Source organism: Poecilia reticulata, linkage group LG4 (assembly GCF_000633615.1).
Source record: "Poecilia reticulata strain Guanapo linkage group LG4, Guppy_female_1.0+MT, whole genome shotgun sequence".
NCBI lineage: Eukaryota > Metazoa > Chordata > Actinopteri > Cyprinodontiformes > Poeciliidae > Poecilia > Poecilia reticulata.
In genome coordinates, this window is record NC_024334.1 from 19,536,748 (window position 1) to 19,552,194 (window position 15,447).

General features: G+C 41.8%; 1 protein-coding gene across 4 annotated transcripts in view; it reads right to left on the reverse strand.

Moving 5' to 3' along the window:
* Positions 1–2,370: 2,370 nt before the first annotated feature.
* The window catches only part of kdr (kinase insert domain receptor (a type III receptor tyrosine kinase)), a 33,996-nt gene continuing 20,919 nt past the window's right edge, over positions 2,371–15,447 (reverse strand). For all 4 annotated transcript variants that reach the window (XM_008407467.2, XM_008407466.2, XM_017304536.1 and 1 more), the window contains exons 13-30: positions 14,816–15,151; positions 14,567–14,713; positions 14,357–14,482; positions 9,573–9,679; positions 9,085–9,217; positions 8,109–8,213; positions 7,901–8,014; positions 6,971–7,059; positions 5,756–5,903; positions 5,583–5,674; positions 5,352–5,474; positions 5,150–5,261; positions 4,971–5,070; positions 4,778–4,883; positions 3,805–3,941; positions 3,645–3,729; positions 3,215–3,300; positions 2,371–3,103 (exon numbers count right to left, since the gene is read on the reverse strand). In XM_008407467.2, the coding sequence (XP_008405689.1) occupies positions 2,887–3,103; positions 3,215–3,300; positions 3,645–3,729; positions 3,805–3,941; positions 4,778–4,883; positions 4,971–5,070; positions 5,150–5,261; positions 5,352–5,474; positions 5,583–5,674; positions 5,756–5,903; positions 6,971–7,059; positions 7,901–8,014; positions 8,109–8,213; positions 9,085–9,217; positions 9,573–9,679; positions 14,357–14,482; positions 14,567–14,713; positions 14,816–15,151 (2,363 nt within the window). In that variant the 3' untranslated portion in view covers positions 2,371–2,886. The remainder of the gene's footprint in view (positions 3,104–3,214; positions 3,301–3,644; positions 3,730–3,804; positions 3,942–4,777; positions 4,884–4,970; positions 5,071–5,149; positions 5,262–5,351; positions 5,475–5,582; positions 5,675–5,755; positions 5,904–6,970; positions 7,060–7,900; positions 8,015–8,108; positions 8,214–9,084; positions 9,218–9,572; positions 9,680–14,356; positions 14,483–14,566; positions 14,714–14,815; positions 15,152–15,447) is intronic.

Below are 15,447 nucleotides of genomic sequence, written 5' to 3' on the forward strand. Positions count from 1 at the left end.
GCTAACGTTCTGGGTGAGAGGCGGGGTCACCCTGGACAGGTCGCCAGTCTGTCACAGGGCAACACAGAGACACACAAAACAACCAGGCACACACACACTCACACCTAGGGGCAATTTAGACAGACCAATTAACCTAACAATTGACCGGAGTACCTGGAGAAAACCCACGCATGCACAGGGAGAACATGCAAACTCCATGCAGAAAGACTGGGGCTGGGAATTGAACCCAGAACCTTCTTGCTGCAAGGCAACAGCTCTACCAACTGCGCCACTGTGCAGCCCAAGCTATGCACTCAACAATATAAATATAAATATTATATTTATATATAAATATAATATAAATATAATACAACTTAATACAACTTAAATGGCAATCCATGAGCTCAGATCTTAATCCTGTTGAAAGTAAAGAGCTAAAAAATATTAAATTTTGAAAACCTTTTAAAAGCGGGCCAATAACAACATTTTGGCAAATGATGGGGTCATACAATATTAAAAATAATGCTAACCATCACCCATCCAATTTGATATTTGGAAATACTCAACAAAATAAACAAAATTTGATTTGTATCAAGTATGGGATAAACAACACATGTCCTGAAAACACATGCTCAATTTCTTTCTAGTTTAGTCATTTCAGACACTTTGGTCTCCCTCCAGATCACAAGCTGATAAAAAAAAATCCCCAACACAGGTGCGTTTTATTATCCGTTTGTTGCCTTTCTCTGCTTCTTATCCGTCTCCATCAAATGAGCTTGCTGGCAGAATGGATCTCAATTTTCTGCTGCAGTGAGAATAGCAATGTCCACAAACAGACTGCTCCTGGATGCCAAGTGATTTCCTGGCTCCGCTGAGCTCTCCCTGCAGCTTGTTTACTTATTCCAGAGGAAATTACTCTGACTTCCAGCAATGACACACATGCTGTTTTGTTACTGATCCCCAGCATCGTGTCTGCATTTTCACACGAGAGACCAGAAAAGCTGCAACGTGAAGCAATGCACTTTTCGTGCACTCACACAACGCCACATTAATGTGAATATTGGTTGGCTGTGCGTGTGTAATTGCGTTGTTTTCACAGCAGGGGGCACTGTTGCTCGATTATTCCAAAAAAGAAAAAAAAAATCCAAGTTTAGTGCGATTACTATTGACACTTTTTTGAGGAGCAAAGTAATTTTGTACTGAATCACAGTACATACAGGACTCGTCCTTGAATACAGTCCCAGATATTTATGCTCTTCCTCATCTGAATGAATATGAACACTTTAATATCGGTTTAAGAAGGCATTGCCTTCACTGTCATTAACCTGCTCGTCTGGCCTCCGGACACAGGAACAGACAGAGGCTTTCTAAATATACCTCTACTATTAGAGGTGGAAGTTTGAAGTAATCCCCCAGAGTCCGGGCCTTTTCCTCTGACACGCCATAATTAGAAAAGCTCCTTGTCCTTGATTGCAGACAAAATACGTTTTTTGTTTTCAAGCTTCTCATTCATCAGCCACTCAGGCTCCCGGAGGTTTTTAGGCTCAACGTCACCGCCTGCTGCAAAAGAAAAAAAAAAAAGAAAACACTCAACATTTGTACTGTTTCCGCTACGGAGGAGGCAGCTGTTCGAGTACTTACTCCGCATTGTTTCATGTTACAACCACAAACTAATGAGATTTTATGTAATTGACAATAAAAACAATGTTTCCCCCAAGGAACACAGTGAACAGGTAAGGGGGGGAAAACGGAGAGAAATTTAAAGTAGAGTTAGGTTCATAGAATAACATGGAGAATAATGTCATCCATAAACAGCAACCTAACCTGACAGACACTGAACTACTAAAAACGTACATAACCTCGAATGCATCATGGTGGCAGCACTACGCTTCTGAGATAGGCTTAGGCAAGATGACACTAAACACACATCAAGTCAACGGAACATTTTCCTGATTTTTATTTCGAAATCTTTCTGAAAACTGTGTATTATTTTCCGTCCGCCTCACAATTGTCCCCTGCTTTGTGTTGATCTGTCTTATATAAATAACTTCAACAAGGCATTCCTGAGTAATTTGGCAAGAACATCCAGAAAAATAAAGGAAAAATACATTTTCAGTGAATTGGGGTTACTGACCCCAATTCACTGTGTTTATAGTTTGGTTACTGCAGACATTGTGAGCTGGATCCACCTAAAAAAAAATACCCAAGGCTGACACAGCATTGTTCCTAAGACACACTCACACATAAAGCGAGAGGCCAAGGCTGAGAAAGTATTGTTTTCTTTGTAAAAGACACATTAAGAGGAAATGAGACATTTGTGGACTGGCATGAAAAGTGACGGAAACTATCTCAAACCAAGGCTGTGAGCAGTTAGAAAAAACACTCAAGAACAACAGGTGGTGAGTATTTTAATTTTTATAAAACTAGTTACAATAAATTTAGGTTTAGTCATCTGCTTTTAATAACAATACTGAAAGGAAAGTGAATAATAGAAATGTACAAATGTGCTCCAAAAACATTGATGTGAGAACTGGCCATTCGATGTGCGGACAAAATGACGCAAAAGAAAGCTTACCGAACGAAAGAAAGAAAAAGAAAAGCTTCCTGATTTATTTATCTAAAAACGTCAAGATACACATCCTGCAGCAGAGGAAGTTGGTGGATTGTGTGTCAGGAAGTGGGCGTGTCCAGAAACGTCCATTCCTCCGGTTGTCCAAAGAGAGATGAAGAAAAACTTATCATGCAACCGTCCTTGTTCTGTTTCCTCTTGAGCAAACCCCCCCCAAACACCACTGCAATTCCAGACATGTCTTCTGTCATCGATCCTTGACTGTAATACTCATGAAAAGGATAAATATTCTATACAGCGAGGGAACTCGAGGTCTAACAGGGGAGGAGCGCACGGGGTCAGACAGGCGGCGTGCTGTAGCGGATCTCGGCGCTGAACTTGTCCGCCATCTTGGGCAGCGGAGGCTTCTTCAGCATGTTGTGCTTCATGATGACCTCCTCGTTTGCATAGATCGGAGTGTCTGTGTCGTCAGAGTGGTACCCCGACTGATATCCGCTCGTCTGATTGGATGACTCGGACGCCACCGACTCTTTGCTTTTGCAGCGGAGCAATTGGCTAAGAGTTCAAATCCAAAGCGATACAAATTAGGAAAATAAAAGGAAAAGAAAACTACTCTATGGCAATAAAGTATTATATATTACTATGCGATTTAGTGTAATCACTTACCTGAAATTGGGTGTAGTTGGGAGCTGTTGATTTAAACACTTTGCTTCGTCTGGAGAGAAGCCCATCCCACTGTCTGTGTGACCCTCCTGCAGAAGAGCCAACAAGTTTAAAATGTTTGAGTCATGACATATAAACACACATCGATCATTGAGAGCACTGAATGTTGAAGTAATTAACACTAAATAGCTCTTCACCATGGCACCTATAAATACATTGGGTATATTTAGAAGGAAATTAACACTTTTCCCCACAAATTTGGCATCAGAAGTCGGATAAATGAGCATGCGCAAAGATTTGAGTAACTTTTGATGAAAGCAAATTGTGATGCCTCGATAACTGTATGTCCCAAACTGTGGCTATTACGGAGTGTTTGCAGTTGGTATCCACTAAAAAAAGAAGGAACAGAAATGAATGGGTGACCAGGGCTCACCATGACGCTGCTGTGCGCCAGAGGAATGTCTTCAAACGTCTTCACACTGAGAGACCGACTGCACCTCTTGCTCTGCTGGGTCAGCCTGTGGACAGAGGACAGGTCAGTAAGGCACCGCTGACACTAACCGATGGAGGGATGATGAGAGAATCACGCTGACCCAAGGGATGATGGGATGTCGTAGTGGGTTTCCAGGGTTTCCCCGTTCTGAGGGCAGCCGTAGCGACTCTTTGGCTCAGAGGACAGAAGGCATCCTTCTGCCTCGCCTGCTGTCAGGGGGATGTAATCCTTCCCATCCTGGAGAGAAAGAGGATTTATATAGCATAACTTCAAACACACACTTACTTCAGCAATTCTGCAATTACAATCTTAAACTTTAGAGATAGGAGACAACATACAGAGCTTGTCACCTTGGAGTCACAATGTGTCTACAACAACCATTCAGACATCTACATTGCTTTAAGAGAATGACATGAAAATGTTGGGGTTTTTTTTACCAAATCAAACATTCAAACTTACTCTGCTTGTACTTTAACTGGAACCAAGTGCTTTGGTCAGATAAAACTAAGATTACTTTTTAGGAACAAACTTCAGAGGAGTTTGGCGTCAGTCAAACAAAGACTATACGGAAGAACAAATGCTAACTATGCTGAAGGAAGAGTGATGCTGTGGGCCTGTTTTGGCCCTTTTTCACCAGCACCTCTATGTCATAAATGTCAAAAAGTGTGGCGCCAGTGAGTCAGTTCAAAATAACTTCTTCTCAGCCACCAAACATACTTGAATTAGAAGCCTGTTTTGTCTTTTCCAATAAAAGATTTATTTATTTTAATACAACGTCCAGCCATCTCAAATCAGCTGCGAGCTTCACAAGTGTTTATGACTCTTCTGTTGCAAATGAATTCTTGCATGCTTCCCAGATGTTTTGTCCATTAAATGGGTTTGAATTTCATAAACTGTATTTTACAACAGAACCCGCGGACAGCTGTAACGATCACACAACAAAAAAGGAGACAAAAAAGTTAAACTGGATATAATAAGTAATGTGTTCATGATCTGACAAGTCAGCTTCCAACTCCTGGTGATGAAGACTTGATAAAAAAAATCAGGATGTTTTGTTTTTGTCTGGAGCAGACCTGTTGTGCACTGGCTTGTAGTAGATTTCCCAAATGTTCGACCAGTTCTGCAAACGTGGGCCTGTCCGTAGGCCGATCCATCCAGCAGTCCAACATGGTCTGGTATCTGTTTGGACCGCAAAGAGAACGAGGGTTGAAGCCGAGACGTGCCGTTTCATGCTCCTCCTTGGTTATTTTTCGGCCAGAAACTCACATTTCGGTGGTGGCATATTCTGGAGGTCTCATCCTTGTGCCTTCCTTGAGCCTCCTGCAGAAAGACTCATCAATGCAAACGCCCGGATAGGGAGAAGCCCCTGTAGGAGAGACAGATGGTGTTACGGAAACACAGAGGTCTATGTGCGTGCCGCAATGTGGGGTTAGAGTTAGGCTCACCCAAGGAAAAGATCTCCCAGAGGAGAACTCCAAAGGACCAAACGTCACTTTGAGTCGTATAGACTCGGTCAAAAATGGTCTCAGGAGCCATCCACTTTAGAGGGAGGCGGGCCTGTAACGATAACAAAAATTAGACGTTTTGCTGAACCATCTGCTTTAATTATATGATTTTTAACTCCACGCGTGAGTTCAGAAGACTCACATCTCCCTTGCGAACATAGTCGGGGTCTTTGTAGACATCTCTAGCGAGACCAAAGTCGCATATTTTCACCACGTTGTTCTCCGAGAGCAGAATGTTTCTGGCTGCCAGGTCCCTGTGAATGCACTGCAGAGGAAAACAAAGTCAATCGTATTTAAGGCACAGGAATGAAGAGATTATGTCCTCAAGTTGAAGAGAGGCCTAAACGACTGCAGAGAGACCAAATGTTCTTACCTTTCGAGAAGACAGGAACTCCATTCCTTTGGCGACTTGGAAGCTGTAGCTTATCAGGTCCTCCATTGTGAGATGGTCATCAACTGAGCTCTCTGGAATCACATTTCAATGACAAATCTGCCCATAACCAATGAAAATGGTGAAAAGAGGTGAGTGATCGCTTGTTTCACAACCTTGGCTGGGGTCACCGCTGGCGTATGAACCTTTGTCTTCAGCCGTCCCCGTGCAGATGTCCAGCTGGGCCACTTTCCCCAAACCGAGGTCCCCTTCAGTCACGTCCTCATCAGCAGGAGCCCACCTCTGGCTACTGGCTCGTTTTCTCTGTCCGTCACAGAAAGATAATAATAATACATTTTATTTTAGGAGTGGGATCAGTTACTTTTATTAGATATACAGTTGTTTGGAGCGCTGGCCAACCCCCCAGGCTATAATTTAAAAAGAAAATCTGGGTCAAACGGGTGGCAACATGTCAAAGCAAACTTTCCCATGTTTACTTCACACTTCTGGATTTCATGGATGCAGGCCAAGGATGAAACCACTTTTCCTAATAATGAACAGAAAAGCCCACTTGACCTCTCCAAAGTATCATCTACTTACTGATACTAAGTTTTTTCGTCTCTTGCATTACAGTAAGATTGAACCAAAATGTATTTGATTAATTTATTTGGCTACAATTAATTTTTTTTGACAGCATCAAATTTGTATTAAACACATCTCTGAATTGTCTCTGTGTTGTCCTGCGATGGACTGGCAACCTGCCTCCTAACCCGCAACCTTGCAAGAACAAGCAGACATCTTTAAGTTGGATCCATCTTCCAGCTCCCAGTACTGGTTGGATAACTTTGTGCACCGAGGCTAAAATTATCCATGAGCGGTATTTGTTCCGTTTCTCGAAGCAGCACTCCTTCCTCTGCGTAATCGGACTCATCCAGATTTCCTCTTATTTTTCCCCAAAAAGCATGCTCTCTCTGCTTTGATAGCCAGCAGATTTCACCGTCGCAAGCTGTTTAGGAACCAGCCGGGGAAACATGTCAAAATAAAGTCAGCAGAATCTGCACGTGTAAGCGACATGGACATGTTTCAGCCGAGTGAAAATGTAAACAACCATATACTGCTGTGTGTGTGACACGGTGTCAGGATTTCCTAAAAGCGGGACGGTGAGTTTTCCTAATTTTTGACTGCAAAAAATTTCTACTCCATGTAGAAATTTGCAGTCATGTTTTACCTCACATGACTGCAGTTTTGAATAACTAAAAAAGCTGTTCTTTACTAGGGTATGCTTTTAAGATGTGTGGCCAATGTTGTGTTTTTTTTTTGTCTGGGCTGCAGGTAACCACATTAAAGTGCTGGCTGTGTTTTACTGGCTGCAAGTGGGTCACGTATCTCACCTTGTAAGGGCTATACTCTCCACGCTTGCTCTTCAGGTAGCTGGATAGATTTCCATGTTTACAGTATTCAACAATCACCATCAGCGGTCCTACAGGAGGAAACATGCAAAATTCATGAAGGAGAAAGAGAGTAATGCCTAAAAACTGCAAGTGAGGCTCATGTTTTAATGCGTTTTAATGTCCATGTTTAACAAAGGGTTGTGAGCAAAACAGGCGGTTAAAAGAAAGTGTAACAAAACGTTGCATTCACCAAAGGAAAAAAAAATTAGACATGTCATCTTCTAATTACGAGATCCGGGTCTCGTAGTTAGTTTCACTAAATATAAAACAAAAATAACCATAGAGTTGTAACTTAAAAAGAACTACCACATAAACATAAATATGAAAATAAACTGACTGACATGATTTAAGATTTAATATGGTTTCATCCTTTCCAATGATATTAAAAATGTCTTGTTACACAGAGGACAAAGAAAAATACCTACTGGTTTAGACAATGAACAATTTAGACAAATGAACCATAGAGCTCCAAGTTCTTTTGGATCTTCTTGTGTCATATTGGTATGATTTTTTTTTAAACAACAATATCATCTGCATACATTTGAATTTTACAGTTAGAGCATGGAGACTTTCTCTTTCTTCCCTTTGATATGAAGGGGTTCAAGGGCTAATCCTTGCGGAACACCATCAGACAATTGTGTGGCCTACATACCATGGATAATGTTATGAAAGACAACTTACAGCTAGATGACTTGGATAGAAAGTGAGTGCCGTGACTGAATGAAATACTTTTTTATGAGATCTGGGAATATGGCTTAAGAATACATTTAACTCCTATAGTATCAGGTTGTGGAATACAAAAAAAAAATAGTCTACTTATTTATACACAAAAATACTTTTTTGATTGATTATCAACGCATCCTGACTCACCTCCGGGCTTGGTGCAAGCTCCCAGCAGGTTGACCACATTGAGATGATGTCCAATGTGGATGAGAATCTTTAGCTCCGACATCAAGGCGCGATATTCACTGGTTGTAGCTCCCTCTGCAACAAAATGAAACGGCTCCTTGTGTTTTATGATTTCTATTGCAGTAAGAGCTTGTTTTTTATTTCAAGAAAAGGAGAGAAAATACTTTACCTTTCAGCATCTTGACTGCAACAGTGGTGCATGTAGTGGCTTTCTCAATGCCAAAGGCGGCTGCTTCTACAACCTGACCAAATGCCCCTCGTCCCAGAGGTTCACCTTCATCAAAAAGTAATAACCAAAGACGACGGTCAGTATTTGCTGCGGTATTTATTGGCCTTCATCATCTGTTTAGAGGGCATGAAGCGAGATCTGATATATTTCCGACGCTTTACGCAGGATTTTACTATTTTTAATTGACTGTAAAGAATTCCCTTCCTTCCTCCCGTTTCTTCTTGGTGTCCAACTTCATTTCCTTCCTTCCTCCCTTCGTTTCATCCTTCCCTTCTTCCTTACTTCCTTTTTGTCATAGTGCCCAACTTCATTTCCTTCCCCCCTAAACTCCATCCCTTCATTTTCTGTGACTGTGCTGTCTTTGCGGCACCATGGACGATCTGCTCCATGTTCCTTCAGTGGGGAAGAGGCAACGTGCAGCACGGACAAGCCAAGGCAGGTTGACAAATATTCTGATGCCGAAGCTTTTCGCGTCATGAACGCTGGAAAATCCTTATAGGATTATATGAATCCTGCATGAACATGAGGATTTCCTGACACTGCTTCACGGCATTTTTCCTCCTCTTTCCCTTTTGGAAATCAGGTCATCTTTTATCCACTCGATCACAAAACAAAGGCAGAAATTTTGGCAAGGCGTTCCGCCAGTGTGCCGTGTGATTGTGTAAAACTTTTTTTTTTTTTTGTCATTGCAGACTGGTCATCAACTACCTCAATGGGTATTGTGTTTGGGTAACAAAGTGAATGATTTGAGTTTGATCATACTGCACCCGATTGTCCTAATTTAAAAATAATGTTCTAACAATGTGATGTGATCTGGATATCTGATGCACTTTCGTCTTGGTTTCAATCAAAAACCGACCGGCGTCGAAGGATTCTTCCTCGATGTTCCGCAGACTTAATAACAATCACATCTTACCAAGCTTCAGCCTGTCTCGAGGAAATTCCCATTTGTTGGCGTCGTATGTGAGCCTCTCACACTGCTCGTCCATGGGCATGTCCTCTGAGTCCAGGATCATGGACAGGTAGCCGGTCTTCAGGTCTCTAGTTGGCTGGAAAAGCAAAGAGGAGATGTCAAAGAGGTAAACTAAGAGTTAATAAGCTGCTGTTTGTCTCAACTTTCCCAGTACAATAAACTGTCCAGGCAGGTTTCCAGTGACTCGGCTGGTGATTCTGATAAATGGGGCCCAGTCGCCGTTAGCAGGCTTACGTGACTTAGGGGAGCCGAGTGTGGACTCATTGCTTCTGGACACAAAAGATAGTGTCCTCCCCGAGCCAAACCAGTCGCCCCTAATCAATCATACACGCTCCACAATTGTGGGCGCTTGTGCACATGAGCGTGCTCTGCTGATTTTTTATTCATTTATTTTTTACTTAGTACTGACGGGAGCGTCAAAGATTACTTACTCTCTTTCGCCCACGGATGACGAAGACGATCAAAAGCCAGAAAAACATGGCTATGACCACCGAGCCGATGGGAACAATCAGCTCCACGTTAGTCTTCTCGTCTGCACCTAGAAAACACACAAACGACGCTACTGAAGGGGCAATTCACAGGTACAGATCAAGCCCAGCGACTGAGTTCAACAGCTAGTGTTTGAGTCAGAACGCCGACGTGGCGTTGCGTGATACTCGGGGAGGTTTTCGGTCATTGTGTTTGGCTCGTAAGAACGTCTGAGATCTGGTTGGAGGAAGGAGACTGCTGGAATCTGGACTGTAAGCAAACTTGATATTTTATCCAGTCATAACAAATACCCCGGAGTTGGGACGAACGGCTTTGGCCAAAAACAACTTGGAAAAGGCCTATCAGAGGGTGTCACTACAAGCCACAGCAGACCACATCTCCAATACCAAAATGCTTTTTGCGGTGGGTGAGAAAGGGGTGAGGGAGTCATGTGTATTGTTTCGTTTTCTAAGGGAAGGGCGGTCTGGGACAATATCAGGGGATTCCCCCCCCCCCCTTCATTCCAGATCCACTTTTTTACTTCTTGTGGGGAACAATTCATATGTCACTCATGTGACTGATTGGAAGGACAAAGAATATTATTCACATAACTCCACAGATAAGGTCACAGTGTTTCTTTTGTATTTTTCTCATAGAATATAAGTACATTAGAGGCCACATAGTTACCACACGAGTTACATAAATTTAATCTGTAGCTGAAATATGTGCTTAACGGACAGCCTGTGAGCAATATGCATGTCATTTCAAATTTGGGGTGGTGGTATTAAGATTATTATATAACTCAAAATTGTACAAGAATAACTTAAATGTTGCCATTTTGTTTGCCTTCCCAGACTGTTCATGTTTCTTTTTCACACTTTTGTCACATCACAAAACATACTTTATGATTGTTTGAGACAGACCGACGTAGAGTAGATTATTAAATGAAAACGATTCATAGTTTTGAAACCATTTTGCAAATCTGAAAAGCATGCCTTGTATTGGTCTTCAGCCCCATGCAGCTCTCTGGCTGTGTGTTTACAGATGTTGTCCTGCTGGAAGGTGAACCTCTGCCCCAGATTCAAGTCTTATATGCAGGTTTTCTTACAGGGTTGGCCTGTGTTAAATGCCATCCATTTTCTCATGAACTCCAGCAACATATTGGGCAAAGAAGACTATGCATGTCTTTCTTCTAGGTGTGAAAAGATGGTATAGATTTACCCCAAAACACTTGAAGTTGTAACTTCTTCAGTTCTAGAAACCAGATGCGCTTGTGGTGGGGCTGAATTCAAATCCATGTCCTACTTTTCCTATTTTTATTTGTAAAAAGAAGTATTGAAAACCATGCGTTCCTTTTTTCTTCCACTTTCTCCACAATATGGCCAAATGTGGAAAAGGAGACTGCTTTGGAAGCGCTAACAGCACCAAAAGAGATTGATGACTAGATGTTTGTTGCAGCAGACACACTGCCTGATTTCTCCAGAAAATTTCACACACCGATTGATTTTTATAGTGGATCATCTCGGGCTTGGAAAGAGAACTAAATCAGCTGTGAGCATGACGCAAAGAAGACTGGTCATCAATCTCTCAGACCAGAGATTCTCCTTTCAGAAGGTTGAACAATGTGAACCCGGATTATTATCCCTACATGCACCAGAACAGAGCTGCGAGATCCTTTAACCTGGTCCATCTTCTGCGTACAGGGACAGGATCACGTAGGCCCTCCAAGTTTGCACGTTTGTTTGTTTGTTTGTTTGTTGTTTCTGCTCAGTCTCTGCGTTCGGGACAGAAAGGCACAGACAACAGAGCCGAGGCTGAGGCTGGGGCAGGGCTGGCCTCTGCCTTTGTCCTGCAGTCTCCTCATTGTTTTGGATTTAGAAACTCCCAGGAGGATGTGCGTTAACTGGGCCAACTTCCCGTCATGCGGAAGCAAAGTTATTCTTGCTCTCTTTGATATCAAAGATGTTATAAGCGTAACGTGAAGTGGGAAAACCTTGACGTCAGGGATAAAAATTAATCACTTGTGGGTGTTTTCAAAAGAAAGAAAAAAAACAACAGATAAAGGGTGAACATTTTTCTCATAAAATGTTCCCTATTGGGAGCCGTGGGTGCATCACTGAGCTGGCTAACTGGGCACAGGTCCCAGATGCCCAGTGGGTGAAGGGGCCTCCAAGCTTTTATGAAAAGGCACAAATAAGAGAGACTGAAAGGAGCAACTATGAAGAGAGACTGAAAACAATCACAAAATGATACAAAATTCACACAAGAATAATAAAAAGTCATTTATAAAGCTTAATGCGATCAGCTTCATTTCAGATAATTCTGAATGTTCTCCAGATTCCCATTTGTTCTAGGTGTGAACTTTGACTGGTCCAATAAAACACAGGGTTTGACCCAGAGTATTACCAGGCTTTACTGGTGCCCCCACCAGGCTAAGCACTGTATTTATTCAAGTCTTTTTTAAATGTTTGCATTTTTAAAGACTTTATAGTTGGTGCTCAGGTATTAATCTTCCAATCTTTCACTAACATGATTGTCAAGTGATATTTTAAAATTTTCTGTCAACTTTAAACATTTTTTAAACTCAAAAACACGACGGACTACAGAATAACAAGTCTGTGGACATAAGCAGCTGAGATTATTTTTCTCCACAGGGTGTCAGGACTTTCCCTTAGAGATACGGTAAGAAGCTCAGTCAATTTTGTTAATTTTTGTTCAGCAATTGTGTAACAATCTGATTTACATTTCCCGCTATGATTTTCAGCTGTCTGTCTTTACAGTGAAGGATTCCCATGTGCTAAACACACAGAGGACCATACAACAACTCCCCAACGGTGCACTGCAAAAACACAAAATCTTACCAAGTATTGTTGGTCAAGTTTCTAGTGTAAATATCTAAATTGAAATAAGATAAAACTAACTTCTAAGTCATTTTTCAGCAAGACAGGGGCTTGCTTATAGAGTCAATAATTATGTAATATTAATTTAAAATGGCAGATTATTTAACTTGTAACTTGGAAAAATCTCTTGTTGTTTTGTCATAAGTGAAATAATCTGCCAAAGGAAAAAGCTTTTTTTTCTCATCAATATTTAGGAATTATTGACTTAAAATAAGCTCCTGTCTTCCAGAAAAGTTACTTTAAGTTGGTTTGGCCTTATTTCAAGTCTATTAATCCTCTATGACATGCATAATGATGCTAGTTGGGGAAAAAAAATCCAAGTAAACATAATAAAGATTTTTTTTTTTTAATTCACTTTTTGTAAAAAGTACGATAGTGAAAATGAGTGAAAACAAGAGAGTTTGGTTTATTATTGTAAAAACTTTTATTCAACAACTCAGGTTGTAGTCTATATAGTTTTAGATGAATAATAGTAAACAATGAAACTCATTTGAAAGCTAAAACCATTTTAAAAATGTTTTTCAACTTTTCATTGTAATATTTCATTGATATAATGGTTTTCATTTGATTTGAGTGTCTTGATGCTGCCGTCTTTGCCTTACTGCTTGCAGAATGTTGAGAATAAATAATTCTGAGTTTTCCTCCGTCTCTTTTAGCTACTTGCATGCTCGTGTACACATACATGCCGTCACATAAATCACGTGCTGGCAAAAGCTAAAGTTAGGAAACACCCTCTTCAGGTGTAGCTTAGATAGAGGCTAACAAAGAGATTTACAAACTGTTCTTTGATGCTGCTTTGCTCTGTTAGCCCATTAGGATAGCATGAATAAATTGATCAGCTGTGTTTTAATCTTAATAAGTGGAATTCATGAGTTCAACTCACTGACTTTTCTTCAACCTCATACATCAAGACCCGAATGGAGAACGGATCATTTTCCACAACAACCTGATGAAGCCGTTCCTCCCAGCTCCCAGTGGAGGAGGTGGACCTAGAAAACAAATATCCTCAGTATGTTATGAACCTGCCACTTTAATGCAGCACACAAAAAATAATTGTTCCTCCTGTTCTCACTGCTCTTATTCTCTGCCTCATAGTCTTCATCATCCTCAGTGTCTCCTTGCAAAGTTGCAAGCTGCTCGTTTTCTTCATCATTAAGACCTAATTCATCCTCACTACTATAAACAGGAGCTGCTAGTTTGGTTTTCTTCCTAAGTAACTATAAAACATTGTTGCATTACTGATGTAAATGGAAGAGTGTCAAATATAGTCAAGTGCAATATGGAAAGGACTCACAAAATGCAATTTTTACAGCAGACTCTAGAAGATCAACATGCCGGACTAGCATTTCAGTGGTAACCTTAATGGTACGAATGGCAGCATCAACATTTATCATTATTAAATGATCAAATACATCATGATAAATGACAGAATAGAGAACTTACCTCGTTTATTGTTGTGTATGTATATTTTGTCCCAGTCAGAAAATGTCATAAAAATACTTTTTTTTCCATGATTTCCGAGGAGTCAAATGGTGAGGCTCCTTCCTGTGAATAGGTCTGTAGAAAAGGGTGTCAAACTTCCCTCTTAAAAATTATGTGACAAATTTAAACACTGCTGTTGCTTCTCTTAGGTTCTCATCTCTCATTCAGTGCACTACATTGTAAAATTGGAGGTAATGTCTGTGTGTGGAATTCATTTGTTGCCAAACGGCAACATTATAGAGGATATTTGCACCAGAAACTAGACCAAGTCACTAGGTGAGATTTTGTGTTTTTGCAGTGTGGTTTTAAATCCACCTTGGCAAAGAAGCAAACTGCATTTGGAACCAGCTGTAGCACAGACTGACCTTCGACACTCAGATAGGCGTGGGCGGTGTCACAGCCGCGGCTGTTGCATGCCGTACACATGTACAGACCGCTGTCCTCCTTCTTCACACGCTGAATCGTCAGGTTGTTTTGTTGCAGAATCACTCCTGGAAGGAGCAGATGAACAGGCTCGGTGTAATAAATGTGGCAACTCATGAGGCGACGGGTGCGCAGGGCAGCGATGGTCCCACCTGAGCCCTTCACCACCGTGCGATTGTTTTTGCTCCACACTACTGTCGGGTTTGGCGTCCCAACGGCGTCACAGGAAATGATGATGGTCGTACTCACGTTGACCTTTTTGTCGGTGAAATTGTTACGTATTCTTGCAGCCTCAAGATCTAAGGAAGTCAAATGTGGGAAACGACAATGAGTTGTTTCTGACTTTAATCGTTTTCTCTATGTAATCTGCTTTCTGCTCGATTCGAGCCACGCACGCTAACCTTTGAGGAACAGGTGGCGGAGAATGCAGGTGCTCTTTGCCGACTTGATGTTCTTCACCTGGCAGGCGTAGAGGCCCTCATCCTGACGGGATGCGTTGGGTAGCGTCAGGTCCAGGGTGATGTTGCCCTGGAGATTGGACAGCACGGCCTGCGGCAGGGGCTGCAGAGTCAGCGAGTGGCAGGGCCGGGTGGACTCAGCCAGCTCTGTTGGGGACAGGTTGGTGACCCGGAACCAGGCCAGTTGGTCGTACAGCAGATTGTCTGCTTTACACCGTAGGACCACGTCGTCCTGCTCTATGGGCTTATCGGAGGGAGACATGCTCACCTCGAGGTCACCTAAAGGGGTACAAATCGCAGATCAGACAAGTAACGGTGCAAAAGTATTCAATTTGTCACCTTACAACTAGAAACTTTAAAGTATTTCATTGAGATTTTTCAGCATGTGAAGCCCAAAAGGAAAGCAACATTTTCAAAAACAATTCACAAAAGACTCTAGCAAGTGTGTGAAGTATTTTTGTGCATATTAGGGATTCACATGTTGTTGCGCAACACCTCCCCCCCCCTTCTCTCTCACTCTACTTCCCCTTCTCAGAGGAGGGAGATGTGCAGCCAGCTCTCCATCTAACGGGTAA